This window comes from Rhinopithecus roxellana, chromosome 7 (genome assembly GCF_007565055.1).
Source record: "Rhinopithecus roxellana isolate Shanxi Qingling chromosome 7, ASM756505v1, whole genome shotgun sequence".
Taxonomy (NCBI): Eukaryota; Metazoa; Chordata; class Mammalia; order Primates; family Cercopithecidae; genus Rhinopithecus; species Rhinopithecus roxellana.
The window spans coordinates 99758046-99776130 of NC_044555.1; the positions used below are offsets into that span (position 1 = coordinate 99758046).

Below are 18085 nucleotides of genomic sequence, written 5' to 3' on the forward strand. Positions count from 1 at the left end.
GTAGAACCCTCCCCAAGCTGTGACAGTTTAAAATGCCTCCAGACATTACCAAATGTCTTCCGGGGGAGGGGCGTGCAAAAGTAGTCCCCATTGAGAACCACTGTCTTAGCTCATCACTGCCATCTCACTCCAAGGCCACCTGAATGCAGTCATTGGGCAGAAGAAAGAAAGATCAGATCTGGACTATATCACCAGGGGACAAATTCAAAGGAAGTGAAGCATAGGAAAGGTCATGTCATTTTCCCACAATGGTCACACAGCAACTTGGTGAAAAAAACAGAAGTGAAATCCAAGTTTCCTGGCTCTAGTGACCCACACTGTCATGCTAATGGTGATAATAATGATAATAAATTGGATAATAATTCTAAAACTCTGTAACAGCAAACTTCAGCGTAGATTCTACCAGCACTTTTTCCCAGTGCCTAATCTAGGTTTTGCAAAATACTCAAATATTCACATATATATTTTCCTGTCTTTCTAAATTTGTTTTTTCTTCTTAGATGTTCAAATTGTACAGCTCTCATTGTCTTTCTGAAGTCTTCCATTTTTGCATTTTGCTTTTTTCTAGCCAGTCCACACATTGCCAGTATCTCAGGTTCCCTTCACTAAAGTCAGAGCCTGAATGAGGGGAAGAACAAGTAAGGTGGGTCAAGGTCACAAGAAATCTGGGTAGACTGCTAATAGTTGCCAGATAAGTCTAGCTTTAGATGTGTTCCAAATAAGTAGTCATCTACAGTTTGTCTCGTACCTAGCATTTCACTATTAGAGGTGTATTTCTTTGATGAGAACTGTTAGTAATTTGCACCTGTGTGTATGTGTTTATCAGATCACTGTTCTCTGACATAACTACCAGAGAGCAGGACTACTAGAGATTAAGTTTATATTGGAGCAGTAATACTAGAGTGTATGTTGCTGCCTCTGGAAGGCAGATATATTAATAGATAATGTTTTTAAATGGGCTACCTGCAGGCAGATGAAGGTAACAAAAATAGAGGGTAAACAACAGAGATCAACTTTGCCTACTAGCCAAATTTACTGTGAATAAAACTCTGATATTGATTGCAGTTTGGGAATTCCTAGACTAAATATTTTAAAGAAGACTTCATTCATAGCCTTAGAGTTGGACAAACTGAAGGGGATGAGAATGGGTTTCCCCATAAGGCTACACTCCCCACTCCTCCCTGCCCCAAAGCTACCCAACCCACTCAATCCTAGAAGCACAGTCTTACCTCCAACAAATTGCGCTGCTCCCATGCAACGTCCCATCATTCTGGAGATGAGCTCCTCCATGCAGCAACCCAGGACAGCAGCTAGTGCCACCAGGAGTAGCAGAGCACAGCCGGCACCTGTCACCACCGTGCACATCTGCCAGGCGAGGCTTGGGATGGCATTGAAGCTGGCATAGCGCCCACATTCTTCCACCATGATCAGACTGTGTCCCTCTCCCCGCACAGGGTAGTTGCACCTCCGGAATGTACTGAATGACACTGGCTTCCCCAGCTGGGATCCAAAGAGCCAGTAAGGTAGGAAGTAACTGGTAGAACTGGTCACAGCAGTAACAAGGGACAGGAAGGCCCAGAGGGTTCCCACCATGGTCAGGCTGCTCCTCATGGTCACAGGTTTCTCTGCAGGGATGGGGAGATGAGTTGGATCACAGCACCAAATGCAGTAAGTTACCATGTAGGCTCCACTGGCCTATTTTTCATCTGGTTGGCCAGTCCTGGGGCTCAATTATGTGCCACTTGTTCATTGCTTCTGGATAAGATTATTCTCTCGAGGACCGTTTGGATCCCTGTGGGATTTTGCTTTTCAGTACTTTTCCCACCTTCCCTTCCTTCTGCCTGATTTAGAGTTCTATGGTCTTTAGGCTGCAATGGAGGAACCAGATAACTGAATTAGGGTCTGCTCTGCCAACTCAAATACAGCCGGATCAGACAGCTTTTAACTCTTGACATACATCATGAAACAAGTAGCAGGAAAGGAGACTAAATGAAAACAAGGCTGCTGTCCCAGCTTCCAGCTGAATGGACTTCCTGGCCTGGTAGCTTGGAAGAAGGCAATATCTGAAGAGGATCAGGAACAAAGTTGTTTTCAGTGAGTGAAGGAGAAGGAAGACAACTTAGCAGGACCTGCCCCTACTATAAGGGGTAAGAGAGAAAGACACCTCGCCATGGAGTTCCAGGTTGTTCCCATTTGACTTTGGTAAGATGTCCAGCAGTGTGTTAGTGTGGGCTTTTCAACTGGGATGCATCAGCCAGGTTAAAACGGATAGAATAAAATAAGGAGTGTCTAGTCTCATACCCTGTGCTTGTCACTGAGAGAGTGCTGATCAGTCACTTTTCTACAATCGAAATGGGAGGCAAGTTTCCAACCAGGAGAGGTTAACTCTGGACTGGCTATTAAGAAAAGCTTCCTCGTCCTTTGCTGGATATAATCCAAAAAGCTTCTCAAAATTCTGAAATAGATCAGGATCAGGCACTCCCTACCTTGCAGCAGGAACATATAGCTGTAAGGACCTTTCAAGGTCCTTTCTGGAACAAGTAATCTTATAATCAAGACGCTGAGAGTCTTTCCAGATCTAGTTCCTCAGCTCAGCTCACAAATGGTTTTCACAGACCCCTCTGTCAAAAATCAACAACTTTCCTCCCAGCTCCATTAATCTGCCATTGCTTTCTGGCCTGTTTCTCTACTGGGCCGGTTAGAGACCACACTGCAGCTTGATGACAGGACTGTGAATGTCTCCAGCAGGCAGATGGTGGAATATGTTTCAAAAACTTCTCCATGATTCACCACCATTGCTTAAAGTTATATGTGGTGGTGTAGAGGACGGGGAAGGAGGTTGGGGGACCCAAAGCAGGGGAAGTACAGGAACTGGCTGTATAGGGTCATTGCCACATTCCCAATTTTAGACACTGACAGGAACAAGCAGCAGAGGTACTAAGTGTCTCAGGGTCTCAGTCATGAGCCCTTTCACAACCATCGTCAAACAGTGCCTGACACAGAGCAGGCAGTTCAATTCACGTTTGTTTAGTGAAAGCCGTTTCATAGAATCATTCAATTTCCAGATGGGTAGGGAACTTAATGAATCATTTAATCCAACCTTCTTGTTTTACATATGGGAGAATTTGGCCCAGTAAAGGAGGAAGTGATTTTCTTCAAGTCACAGAGTAAGTTAGCAAGCAGCAACATCAGAACCAGAAACCTGATCTGCGGATGCCTAGGCCAGTACTTTTCTACCACGCAATGTTAAACTACCCCCTCTCCATCACTTTACAGATGGGAATATGGAGAGGAAGTGATTTACTCAAGGGTGAAGGGCTAGTGAGGTACACTGGCCAGATCAGAGCCCAGTTATTTGATTCTTAATATACTGCTCTTTTTTTACTCAACCACAATTCCCCTCTTGATACATATGTATTTTGTGCTATGTGTTTTGTGCAGGAAGGGAGCAGAGATCGTAAATTGCAGGTGCTTACTCTGGAATGTTAGGGCTTGGGAAGAAAGTGCCCTGAGCTGGGCCCCTGGGAATTAGGCTTTGTGGTTGAGAATGGGAGGAATGAGAGAAAGATGTGATGAGGGATTGAAAGGCAACAGGGGGAGAAGTGAAACTAGTTTTGAGTAATTGCTGTTAGACAGCAGGTATGGTTGGCCGCAATGAGGTAATGCCTCTGCTTGTTATATTAGAGTTTGTAAGATTACAAAAAGTGCAAGCAGCCCTCCGTTACAGACTCATTTCCTGATAAAGAAGCCCAGGCCAGAGGAGGAGAGGAAACAAGCTGACAAACAGCTATTAGCTGTGTCATCACAATCCCTTCCAAATCCGTTATTGTATGTGCTCTGCCCAACGGTCTTCTTAGGTTAGTAAGAAAGATATTATCCCAAATTTACAAATGAGTAAATTGAGTTTCAGAAAGACAAGTGACCTACCCAAGGGTACACAGTGATTCAATGGCAAAGCCATAATTTCTCACTTCTCTTTTACCTGAAGGCTTCCCCTACAGTATTACCCCAAAAGTACTACAATTAAAAGCCTCCATGATTTCCCATAGAGAATTAAACAAAAAAATGTTGAAGAATCAGGAAAGAATTCCAGGGAAGACAGAAGGAAACCCAAATTCTCCAGACATAGTGCAAACACCGTCAGGGCAAGAACATGATTTCTTTCAATCTCAGCACTTGTAGTCAAAACTAACTCCAAATGTCCCTCATGGACATCATCACCTGGAGATCAAAAGTCCCAGTATGAAGCAAAAAGAACAAATCTGGAAGCATCATGCTACCTGATTTCAAACTATACTATAAGGCCAGTCACCAAAACAGCGTGGTACTGGTATAAAAATAGGCATATAGACCAATGGAACAGAATAGAGAACCCAGAAAAACCCAAATACAGCCAAATGGTCATTAAGAAAGCAAACAAAAACAAAAAGTGGGAAAAGGACACCCTTTTCAACAAATGGCGCTGGAATAATTGGCTAGCCACAATTAGGAGAATGAAGCTGGATCCTCATCTCTCACCTTATACAAAAATCAACTGAAGACGGATTAAGGACTTAAACCCAAGACCTGAAACTATAAAGATTCTAGAAGATAGCATTGAAAGAACCCTTCTAGACATTGGCTTAGGCAAGGATTTCATGACCAAGAACCCAAAAGCAAACGCAATAAAAACAAAGATAAACAGCTGGGACCTAATTAAACTAAAAAGCTTTTGCATGGCAAAAGGAATGGTCAGCAGAGTAAGCAGACAATCCACAGAGTGAGAGAAAATCTTCACAATCTATACATTTGACAAAGGACTAATATCCAGAATCTACAATGAACTCAAACAAATCAGTAAGAAAAAGAAAACAAACAATCCCATCAGAAAGTTGTCTAAAGACATGAACAGACAATTCTTTAAAAAAGATATACAAATGGACAACAGACATATGAAAAAAAATGCTCATCACCACTAATGATCAGGGAAATGCAAACCAAAACCACAATGCAATGCCACCTTATCCTTCAAGAATGGCCATAATCAAAAAATCAAAAAACAGTAAATGTTGGCATGGATGCGGTGAACAGGGAACACTTCTATACCAATGGTGGGTGTACACTAGTACACTGTGGAAAACAGTGTGGAGATTCCCTAAAGAACTAAAAGTAGAACTACTATTTGATCCAGCAATCCCACTACTGGGTATCTACCTAGAGGAAAAGAAGTCATTATTGCAGTGACCTGGATGAGATTGGAGACTATTATTCTAAGTGATGTAAGTCAGGAATGAAAAACTAAGCATCATATTTCTCACTGGTATGTGGGAGCTAAGCTATGAAGATGCAAAGGCATAAGAATGACACAATGGACTTTGGGGAGTTGGGTGGAAGGCGAGAGATAAAAGACTACAAATATGGTGCAGTGTATACTGCTTGGGTGATGGGTACACCAAAATGTCACAAATCACCACTAAAGAACTTACTCATGTAACCAAATATCACCTGTACCCCAATAACTTATGGAAAAATAAAATTTTTTTAAAAGTCCCAATATAACAACCAGTAGAAGGGGCAGAGAACTTAAGGCAGAGGATCGGACTATCTCTGTGTAGTACCGAGACTACAGTAGAAATAAGGGGAGGGGTTGTAATATATGGTTGTCCTCACCTGTGACAAATGAAGCTGTTAAATTAAACTACAATACTATCAACTACTGTTACCATGATTTCAGTTTAAAAGTAACGTTTTTGAAGCCAAGACATAGGAAGGCAAATTCTCAAAATTCAATTTAAATTAAATATGTTTAGCTTTAGAAAAACTCATTGTCCTTCAGAATTTAGATGAAGTACTTTCAACTTTAGGGAAAATTCATAGCCTTTATTTCATTTATGACTAAGGTGACCAACCATGTCAGTTTCCCTGGGACTCAGGGGTTTCCTGGGATGTAGAATTTGCAGTGATGAAACCAGGAAAGTCCCAAACAACCTTGGATGAAATGGTCACCCTATTTAGGACTAGAGATGTTATGGGCTAGCACGATCCATGGACAGCAGTTTAAGAATCACTGCCACAGATAATTCTTTAATATTCTATTTTCAGGACTCAAACAATATAAAGTTAAAAGTGACCGTGGAATTAAACATTGAAGATATGAAGCTTGTATACTTCAAATGTAAACCTTTCTAAATCATAGACTTGACTTGAATGGAGTCAAGGTAGAGATCTCAGAGATCAAATTGCTTAATAGTTTCTAAACACAATATGAGTCTCAGCCCAACTTCTCTTGTGGCTGGATAGAGAGGCTTCAGGGCACATGTAGTCTGTTCACACACACTGCTTTATGTTCACATGTGGTGGACAGTGAAGTGTATTCTAGAAAATGCTTTTAATTATGCCACCTGCAATGGAGTAATCTCCTTCATGACAACCCTCCAAAGCAATCCAAGTTCATTCCCAGAAACCGGCTAAGTCACTTTATATTTACATAACTAGAAATCACAAACAATGCTACATTTTATTCTATCTTAATTCCTGTTGTATACTTCATATATGTAACAGCTTTGTTTCCCTGTCCTGGAATTTCCAGCCAAACAGCCACACTGGGTTTCAGGAACCAAGAACTCACCCTGATGCTCCTGCTGAGTGGTCGAGTTACCAGGCATTGATAGGACTGCAGCTGAACCTCTCTCTCTAGGTGTCACATTATCCCTCATTCCTCAGGTTTTTTAATCTGCTAGATGGGTCGCAAGCCTGTTTCCGAGATTGGTTGTATGAGATGCAGTGAATGCTGCCAGAAAGTTGTCATAAATAGGATAAAAGCACGAGTTCTGTTCTGAATTTGCTATCCTTACTAAAGCCTAATGTTTGCTCATCATTAGAGATAATGCTAGCCATTCTAGCACAGCCTCGTGGGTAGAAGTCACCTCAACCTATATGATGCAGGAAACCCACCTAAACCACACATGGCAAATGGTTATCTCTATTACTTTTAAAGAACTATAGGAAAGGGGAGTCTATAATATCTCTGAGTAGCTTAACAACTCTCACTGTCAATAAATAATTTGTCACATGCCTTTATAAACTTTGCTTGTTGCAACCTAAGACCAGATCCTTTTGTTGGGTCCTCAGAGGGAATGCAGAACAGCTAGCTACCATCTTCTCTCTGATGAGAGCCCTTCATCAACTCGATTGCTAGCAGGAGATCTTTAGCCTTTTTCCCCATAATGAGCATTCTCCCTCTCCCTGTGGTGTCCAATTGCCAAGCCTTTAATAATTTGTTCTCACTTTTTTTTTCACTCTCTTGTATACCTGCTCATATATGGGCACTTACAATGAAGTATCAGTGAAAGTGAAACGTTGCTTTTATATTTCTCTTGGTGGAGAAAAACAAATCTACTCCTTCCTCTATCACCTCCTCCCCAGTACTCACAGAAAAAGACACAAATCCTTTTGTTCCCACTTGAGCTTGTTGTGCAACTTCTGAGTTAAGGAAAGCACTGCCTTTCCCAGGGTAAGAGGGTACAGGCAAAACAGTAAGCAAATTAAAGACTAGAACATGAAATGGTAAGAAAGGGAGTCAGTGACTTAACAGCTGCTGAGAGAAACATGCTTGCAAGACTGGTGGTTTAGGACTGGTCTGTGAAGAGAAGCTTTCTTGGCACTGGTGTTGGCAAAGGAATGTGAACAGGCCTTTCTCCTCACACCCCCAGACAGTGTGCATTGTCTTCCTGCCAATCCTGTTACAAATACATCTTACCCAGAGTTGAGACTTCCCTAGGAAATGAACGAGATATGCAGGCATATGTTTCCAGTGGGTAAATAGAGTCCTGCTCCAGAGAAACGTGTTGGACTGATGTGACTCCTTATATCAAGTTGGGTATATGAGCAGCCTGACCATGTTAGATCTGTCTGTTTCAGACAAAGCTTTAAAAAAAAATACTGCTACTCCCCCAACATTTCTCTCCTCATGTTCTGCTACCTATCTCCCTCAGGGGTTTCTTCTCTCCTGGCTACCTCCATTATGAGAAGTGCTCTGAGTTCTCCTGTGCCTGAAATCATCTCACGATGTACTCACTCAAAGGGCTTTATTTTCCATTTCTACCTTGGTGACTCTAAGAAGATCTCTCTTTTGACTTATGTCTTTTATTTCAAATTCCTCAGATTTCATGTTTGCTGAACCTCTTTCTGGGCCTTCTTCTTCCTTCCCTCCTCTTTTAGTTTGGGGTAGAAAGACTAGTAAAACTGTGTTGGGTGAGTTTATGTGTTTATTTGCATCTCTCCATCCAGAGGTGGGAATGCTCACAAGCTGGTAAGGCATTAAAAGGCAGGAAGTCAGAGACTAAGTGGAGAGAAAGGACTAACTGAGCAATTGATAACTTTGAAATGATCAACTCTAAATAAATATATTTGACCATGCAGAGACAAAGTGAGCTCAGAAAAAGAACCTCCACATCAGGTCCTGGGCTATTTCCTTTCTCCAGAGTTTGAGACTGAAAAGGTAGGAACTAGAATAACCTCCCCAAATTTCATATGAGCTTCTCTCTCCTTCCCTCTCCCCAAGATGCTGCTCCTTGAGCTCCCCATCTGTCCTTTGATTTTAAAAGTGAGGTGCCAATAAGAGAGCTTCATCTCAGTTCTTATTCTGGCTAGACAGGTGCCATCATCTTCAGTGATAAGCTGGTTGGCTACGAGTTCTGTCTCACACTCTCAGCTAGTTAGAAACTACTCCTATCAAGATCCCTGGCAAGACACTGTTAAGTTCTAAACACCAGCCATGTTATTGTTGCCCATTAGTCTCTCTACCCCATTGTATAAGCTGGGAATAAAATGTCACCACAGCTGACCACTTCCATTGAGTGAATCTGGCCTATATGGGAAGAAGATGGGCTGATTGCTTTTCCAATCACTTCAGAGAAGTTGAGAGGCAGCATGATATATCAAGAATGTTTCTCAACAGAATCACTTTCAATGCTTGTTTAGAATCACTTTCAATGCTTGTTCAAAATGCAGACTATGTCACCCCCTCCTAGATTCACTGAATTTGAATTTATGGGAATTCATATTGTTAAAAATCCCCAATTGATTCTAATGGGAACTAATGATTGAGGAATACTGTTTTAGTGGAAGAGTCACAATTTTGAAATCAGATCAGAGACAGAGTCCTGAAGTCTGCCCCTTACAGGCTATATGCCCATAAAAAGATCACTTAAAATCTGTGAGTTTTGGTTTCATTTATAAAATGGAAATGATTAAGCATAAAATTCAAGTTAAACAACATCTGCACTATACCTAACACCAGAGTAGGTATCAATTCTCTCCCTTTCTACCAGAAAAAACCCTATTCTCTCATAAGTAATGGAAAAGATTTGAAGCCATCTAAGAATTAGAACGTTTCTCCTTTCCCCTTTCTCTCCCCACAACCACTCCCTGGGTGATTTTTCCTCACCCCTAGGCTTCGTTCTATTTTCAGTTCCCCACGACAAAATGAAACCACCTGGCCGAGTGTTCTTTGCAAGAATGGATTTGTAGTTTAAGTATTTCAGGTTCTTTTGGAAATTGTCATGCCTTGGCGCACATAGTAGGAACTCATAAATATTTACCGAATGGATGCATTCTTTTATTTCCAGCCTAAGAGGCCTCAATATTTGCATTTCAGTTTAGCTTCATTACCCCATTTCAGTCGCATAACCCCTCAGATTTAGGCAAATCTAGGAGATCAACCTACCACATTAGCAAACCGGATCCATTTTTACTTGTATAGACAGGTCATAACAAAATCACTCTCTCCACTCCCAGAAACAGGCACTTCCTCTCCTCAGGTTACCAACTCCCCTGGGGAAACCAACTAGCACTTAACCCTTAGGTCCTCAAATCTTGTCAATATGAAATAGGAATCCAGCCCTGATTCATCTTAGCCTCTGTGCAAACAACGGACTATGAAGAAATAAAAAAGCACCAGGCTGCCCTTGGGTAGAAAACGGCTTCTCTGAGCTTTGAGATGAAAGGACAGGAAACCTGAGAAAGGAAAGGGAGAAGGGGGGCTGAGCAAGGGGAGAGCAAAGCAGTTTCTTATCCAGCTGTTTGAATTGCATTTGGCCCAAGTTGCATATTTACCTTCTGACCACGAAGGCTGACTGACTTGTTCCCTCTCTTCAGGCTCAGATCTCAGAAACAACTTCTCCTCACAGCTTGTTAGACAAGGATGGGAATACTAGCTGCCCTTTGCAGTGATGCCTGAAAACCTTGCTTTACCTTTGGGAGAAAGGGGCGGAGTCCAACCTAATGGGGATTAACTCCAAACACGCTGGAGGCTTCAAACCCAGCCTCAGACATACAGGCACTTGAAATAGAAAGTAGCTTAGTGGGCACAGAGTCCCCAAACCTCCAACCTCACAGCGGACAATTCAATTCAGCTTTGTGTGTGTGTGTTTGTGTGTGTGTGTGTGTGTGTGTGTGTGTGTGCGTGCGCGCGCGCGCGCATGTGCGCAGGTATGCCCGCTCTTGAACTGCGTTATCTTACTTCCTCACTTACTGCCCAAAAGCCTGCTGAGGAACAGAGATTATCTCTAATTTTCCTCCAATGACCTAAATAGTCTCTACCACGGTAGGTAGCAGACCCATGTGGCTAGAAGTGACTGAGAGAACACATGCCTAAATAAAATAAGACAGAACAACCTCTTCTCCCCAAACTGATTTCCATTGCCTGATGGGGAAGATGCTCCAGCAGAGCAATCTTTGGCTCCAAGTTGTAATGAGCTTACATTTAAGAATTTGTGGAAATCATACATTGGAAGGAATAACTAACATATTTTTATAGTAATAATACAATCAAAAGTCAGTGTTTAATTTATCCCAGTGCACTAATAACTGCTCCTCTGCTTGGGAAAAGAGCTGAGTGGTCTGGAGATGAATGGAGCTTTGCCTGATGTTCTACTCCAAACTGATGTCATATTTTCCACGTGTGAATGTCCCTGACACTTCATATTTTAGGAAACTTATTATCTTCTACCTTGTATTATTATTATTGTTATTATTATTATTTTCATACATGTCTCTTTTCCCCTCCTTGATGTCCTGTGAATGGGGAACTTTGTTGAACAAATCCAAATGAATTAGAAGGAAGAATGGTTCCCTTAACAGAGCACACTGGACTGATCCAAAGTATCTATGCTTCTCTGATGGCCCAGTTCCCTCACCAGAATTCTACAAAGGTGATTAGGCCTATTTTCTAGCATTTTGTGGCCATAATTCAAAATATGTCCATAAATTAACATATTAATTGTACCATGATTCTTTAATGAACTTACAAAGTTTCTCCTGCCTTCTGTGTATACCGCTTGTATCCTGCCTTTTATCAGTGATGTAATCTTATATTCATGCATGTATTTGTCTTTCTAGCAACTTTCCATCAGCAATTTTTACCATTTTGTTCTACAACACAGTAATAAATCACATTTCCATCTGTAATCATGGCTTACTGAGGCCATCATGTTTCTGGGGGAAGCACAGATGACCCCTTAGGTATAATGTCAGACTTTTGGCAGTGTAAGCCCCCCAACTAAGTTTTAATCTCCAAACTGTCATTCCCTTAAGAGCCATTGCTTCAGACATAGGATTATGTAAAAAGAAATGTTAGGCCCTCCTTCATTAAAAATAGGTTAATATTAACTGACACATAGTAACTGTGTGAGATATGGCTGAAAATGTTGACATATAAAAAATAGATGATCCCCACTCTATGCACAGCAGTAAATATTGCCCTTTGCTTAGTGATTAAACCTGTCATTTGGGGAACCTATCATTATTTGAAACTCTAAGAAGAGTACCATTTTGCTTTCATTTTACTTTCTTCTTTTTATCCTCTTTTCTCTATAGACACTTAAGTGTATAATAAATAATAATCTAATTTATTGGGCAAAGTTTTCTTTCCTGTTCTTAACAGCTGAACGCTCTCTCAGAAAAAAAAAAATTCTTGCTTCTGTGGCTCTTGATATGTTTTCAATTAAAAATGCTCTTTAGCCATGCTTTCCTAAGATTATGTGGAAAGGCTTGAGAAAGGAACACTTCTTGTAATGTATTTAGGGGACGGGATGGTGCTAAAATGGGTACTGGAAAGGAAACTAGGGAATACCTAAATCCTGCCTTTAATCAGTCTGAAATAAGAGATTCTGCAAGGGTAAGATATGGGTGACAGGTGATTCTGATATATGCCCCCATCCCCATCCCTCATTTGCCAAACACTATTGCATACAGTAGCATTTCCCAAATGAGATCAACACCCCCACAGCATTTTGCAGTCTAGACAAGAGGTCAGCAAGCCAGAGACTGTGCATGCCAAATCCTGTAGGCTGTCTGTTTTTGTAAAGTTTTATTGGCACACTCCCACTGTTTATTCACTTATGTATCATCTATGGCTGCTTTCACGCTACAGTTGCAGAGTTGAGTAGTTGTGACAGAGATCTTATGGTCCACAAAGCCTAAAAATATTTACTAAGTGACTCTTTACAGAGAAAAGATGTTGACCCCTTGCTAAACACACATCGATAGATTATGGTAGAGACATTATATTGATTATGAGGAGAAAGAGGTTGGAAAGGAAGGGAAAATGGTGAAATAAAAAGAAATACTGCTTACTGTCAGCTTTGTTAAGGTGCCAGTTAACCCACACTAGTTAAAATCTATTCCCTGTGAGTTAGCAACACACTGGAGTTCAGCTAAGCCAAACATTTGGTAGTTTTATGAAAATGTATTTTTCTGTTAATTATCCTTTGAACCTCTGTTGATGTTGTTTTCCAACATATTTTAAGTTATTTTTTTCTCTTTTGTCAAAGTTTCTTCTTCTCTTATCATATGTTCTGTTCTAGTCTTCAAAGACAGAAGTATTTATTTTGTAAAAAAAAAAAAAAAAAATCATTTCTAGAGTCCCGTTGCCCTTGAACTTTGGGAAATTTGTATATACGTGTTTGCAAATTTAAAATCATATGAACTCCGTGACCTCTCACCAATACAGTTTGGATATGGAAGGTACTCCTTGCCTAAACTATAGTTTCAGTTATAGATTGAAAACCTAGAGATGAAACTTATATTTCTTTAGTATATAAAAATGAGAACCAATAACTCTTTTGTTGAGTTTCCTTTTTGACCTTGAAGGATGAGCTGATAGTGTTAAGCAGTGATGTGGTGTGTTGGTAAACATTTAGTAACTGGCTTCAGGAGGTGGGAGGTGGAGGACTGCAAAAGAGCCGTAATTTGTGGCATTTGCTGATTGCCGTAGTATAAATACTCCCATCATGGCCAATTTCAAGCTACCAGCTTGACATCAGTAAAGGTAGAATTGGGAAGAGATAAGCACAATCAATTCTTAGAAGCTGCTACAAGCCAGCTCCAGCATACCACTGGAACTTGGATTCAAGAAGTTACTTCTATCTTGGTCTGTGTAGCTTTATAAGCTACACACAATATTAACAAAAATGGGATTGCTGTTATAGTTGTTTCATATGTTACACATAGGCTTCTCTCCACTACACAATATGTTTCAAAATATATTTTAAAATGCATTTCAAAAATATTTTGCTGCACCAACTTTTAAGCTTTTGCAGTGCAATTTGTGTATTATTCAGAAGTAAACCAAAAATAAATTTGCTCATGGATCTTGCTGCCTGCTTTAACAGCTTTTGAGGGAGGATTTTTATTATATTTATAGTAGATGAAAATAAAACAGATTGCAAATCCTTTTTTAACTAAAATCATGTACCAAATTTTGGGTCCAAATTGAATAGGGTAAGTTAAACTAAATTGCATTATATTCACACCACTATAAGTATCTTTTTGTAAGCATATTTATGTTTAAGTAAATTTTAAAAAAACAGATTTAGGAAGATAAAGAGTAGATCGATGATTACCAGAGGCCTGGAAACCAGAGGGGAAGGAGGATGAGTACAGATTGGTCAATGGGTATAAATATGCAGTTAGTATAAGACCTAGTGTGTGACAGATCAGTAGGGTGACTATAGTTAACATTAATCTATTGTACACTTCCAAATAGCTAGCAAAGAATAATTCAATTGTTCCTAAGATAAAGAAAAGAGAAATATTTAAGGTAATGGATGTTCCAATTACCCTGATTTAATCTTTACACATTATATGAATGTATCGAATTATCATTTGTACTCTGAAAATAGGTACATGTATTATGTACCAATAAAAACAGATTTAGTGGCCAGGCGCAGTAGCTCATGCTTGTAATTCCAGCACTTTGGGACGCCGAGGCAGGCGGATCACTTGAGGTCAGGAGTTTGAGACCAGTCTGGCCAACATGTTGAAACCCCATCTCTACTAAAAGTACAAAAATTAGCTGGGCATGGTAGTGGGCGCCTGCAATCCCAGCTACTTGGGAGGCTGAGGCAGGAGAATCATTTGAACCCAGGAGGTGGAAGTTGCAGTGAGCTGAGATCGCATCACTGCACTCCAGCCTGGGCGACAGAGTGAGATTCCATCTCAAAATAAATAATTAAATAAATGGAAACAGATTTAGTGAAAATTTCCATCAAGATGTTAATACAAAACTCTTAAAAAGTCCTATATACCAGATTTCTATATACCTTGGGCCCCTGTATTCAAAGTACCTCAATGCTGAGCTAATTATGAGATTGGTTAGCTTAGGAACAGAAAGTCCACTCTCTCATAGTCCAGTTAGTGAAGATTTGAGTAGAATTTTACTCTTCAGGCAGTATCCCAAATGATGGTCCAGAAAACTGAAAGAACAAATCCTCTACCAACTTTCTCAACAGTATTTCCTCTGTTATTCTTCCTCATCCTACCTCTCTTACCACAAAGCCATCAGTGTCTTTCAAAGACTTTCTAACATAAACATCCCTCTCTTCTCAGTCAGTCAAATCATGTGGAGGAGTGGCCATTGGTGGCACGGCTGATTTTCCAGACCACCCCAATTCATTTCCTGGAGAATTTTTTCTAAAACTCAGTTTTAGAAAATTCAGTGAAACAAGAGAAGCAGCATTCCAGAACCAAGAAATCATTGTTCTTGCCTCTGTCTCCTAAAGCAAATCACCGAGCTTTGTCAATTTTGGGATCTCACTCACAAAGACTTTGGTTTCTAGGCATCTCGCTGGTTATTACAGCATTGCAATAGTTTCCTGGCTTTGCTGAATAGTATAGGCAGCCAGGCTGCTCCAAAAGACCTGGGCAGCCACACCACAGAAGGACATCAAAAGAGCTAAAAGGATGAACATGTCTTCTGCCATTTCAGTGCTGGCTTAGAGGCTGAAGGAAACGTGAAGGCTACAAGATAGTCCCTCGCCCCCCCCAAAAAAAAATGCTCAGGAAATGAGACATGGAGCTCAGGAAATACACGGCAACCTTTTCTACAGGGGTAATCTGATAGGGCCAGTGGCTGGCCAGTGGAGACAGTGCTACAAACTAGACTACTTGCCCACCAAATCCCATGAAGCAACAGCTGCAGGAAGCAAAGATGATACAATAAGAAAAGCCCTACTCTATAAACCTCAGCTTTGTTCTCTGGCTAAGTATTCGGGTGCTAGCTTAAGACCACCCCAGAGAACATTTGGGCATTTTCCTAGTGACCTGCGATATAAACCATGTTTTCTTGGCAGCAATTAGTAAAGCAATTGACAGCCAAACAACTTCATTTCATCACTTCTTGGGATGTAATTCTGATCTCTGGGGAAATAATAGGCACATTGGTGGATTCTAACATGCCTTCCATTTAGAAGATCTGCCCAGGAGGCTGTCATTAAGAATATTTGCTGGGAATTACAGGCAAACATTGCCTAATCCTTGCAAGCAGGACTTGCCTTTTAATGAGTAATGATTCCTAAAATTTGAATAGTAAAGTTGATCCTCACAATAAACTTATGAAATAAACATTACCCCCCTTTTCAGAGCAGGAAACTTAAGCTTAGAAAAGTTAAATGACTCTTCCAAAGCCACAGAGCTCTTACGTCTGTTAACAGATTCAGAAAAAAAAAAAAAAAAAAAAAAAAAACCTGGAGAAAGAAGAAAGGTTGGAGGCTGGATGAGGACAGAAGGCAGGGTCCAAAAAGGCGTAAAGGAAAGGGAGAAATATTTTATGAATCCTAAATTTCTGCTTTGAGAAAATTTGTGCACAGATATATCCTTCATTAAAATAAGAACACAGGCACACGGCAGTATCCCCACCTCTCCACACTTTTTCTCCCTGGTAGTGGACGGTGAGGATCAGTACATTATTGAGTTCAGCTTCGCTATTAGGTTCAAAGCATCTCTGTACATCCCAGTGGAGATGTGCAATAAACATAGTTATATGGGTCTAGAGCTCAGGGGAAAGTTCCAGGCTGAAAGTTCATGTGGGGAATATACTACAGGTAGATGATAGAACAAAGGTGTTTGTCAAATACGAGGGCCAGGAACAGGAGCAGCCCTGAGAAACACTCACACTTAAGGGATAGGTAAAGAAACAAGGACTTGTGAAGGAGACAAAGATTGGTCAGACCCCCCAACCACCCTGTTTCCTACATACCACAGCTTCTCAAGGACAAGAGGTGGCTCAGGAAGAAGTGACTCAGGAAGGATGTGGGGACTGGGGCAAAGTGGTTACATATCCTTTCAGCTTTAAGTGCTGTATCGACCAACAATTGTCCGGTGGTAACCAGGGATGAGCTGTGAGAAACCAATCTTACCCAGAAATGAAGCAGTATTTCCAGCTTCCTTAACAATTCTTTTTCATTTTTAATGAGTTCTAAGGGGCGACTCAGTGGCTGATACTTGCTGTGCTTGGCAAAGAGCCATCAACCCTGGTACCACCTGGTTTTCTTTCTTGAATTTAGACAAACTTTGAGGAAATACAGGGAGGCTGGAAGCAGGTCCAATCACCTTGAATTTGGCCTTGAGTAGCTTCAAACCATGTGTCTCTTGTGTCTTTCTCCCTTTACTCTTGTGGGATACCACAAGCTAAATTAATGCTGTGAAGATTGCTCCACAAATCAAAGATTCCCTGTTTCACCTTGGGCAGTCACTTTCACCCTTCTCAGGACTTAATTCTTCTACCTAGGGAAAAAGTTTAAAAAATTTAAAAAATTATCATTATACTATGGGAACAAATCATTAAGTAGCAAAATAATTTTGAGGTAATTGTTATTAGTATTACTACTACTTATGGGACCACTACATTCATTCTATAATAATTTGTTGACCACCTATTATGTGTCAGAGACTGGAGATACAATGATAACAGGACAGACAAGATCCTTGCTCTCACAGAGCTCACCTATTAGTTGGAAAGACAGCCAATAAAACAAGTGAACATTAATGAAGTAGAGAGATAAATTTTAAAACAAAAATAAAATTTGGTGATAGGATAGAGTGGTGGGGTGGGAATAAGGACAACTTTAGATTAGATGGAGTAGTTAGGATACTCTGATGAGGTGATATTTCACATGAAACCTAAAAAGTCAGAAGCCAACCATACAAGGAAGAGAGGTAAGAAATTTCCAAGCAAAGGAAACAGCAAATGAGGAAGCCTTAAGTTATACAAATGATCAAAGTGTTTAAGGAACAAAAAGCAGGTTAAGGACAACTGTATATTTATATGCAAAAGAATAAAGTTGAACCTCCACCTCATCTCACACCATATACAGAAATTAATTTAAAATGTATCAAAGAACTCAATATAAGAGTTAAAACCATAAACCTCATAGAATACATAGGTATAAATCATTGTGACCTTGAATCAGGCAATGTGTTTTAGATATGACACCAAAAGCACAAGCAACAAAAGAAAAAAAGATAAATTGGACTTCAACATTAAAAGCTTCTGCACATCAAAGGACACTATCAAGAGAGTGAAAAGATAACTCACATGGGGGGGAAATATTTTCAAATCGTGTATCTCATAAGAACCTAGTATCTAGAATATATAAAGAACATGAAGGCAACCTAATTTTAAAACACCCCGAAGACTGGAGTAGATATTTCTACAAATAATATATGCAAAACGTCAATAACCACATGAGAGAATCTCAAAATTATTAGTCATTAGGATAATACAAATAGAAACACATGAGATGGACTAGGAAACAATACAGTCAGG

At 40.3% G+C, this 18085-nt stretch overlaps 1 protein-coding gene across 3 annotated transcripts in view; it reads right to left on the minus strand.

The window, feature by feature from the left end:
- The window catches only part of LHFPL1 (LHFPL tetraspan subfamily member 1), a 47229-nt gene extending 36764 nt beyond the window's left edge, over window positions 1-10465 (minus strand). The window contains exons 1-2 of one of the 3 annotated variants that reach the window (XM_010353293.2): window positions 10096-10465; window positions 1230-1625 (exon numbers count right to left, since the gene is read on the minus strand). In XM_010353293.2, coding sequence (XP_010351595.1) covers window positions 1230-1611 — 382 coding nt within the window. In that variant the 5' untranslated portion in view covers window positions 1612-1625; window positions 10096-10465. Of the gene's footprint in view, window positions 1-1229; window positions 1754-10095 lie in introns of those variants that run through there. The other 2 variants (XM_010353294.2, XM_030934366.1) reach the window with 2 other exon arrangements.
- Window positions 10466-18085: the final 7620 nt, after the last annotated feature.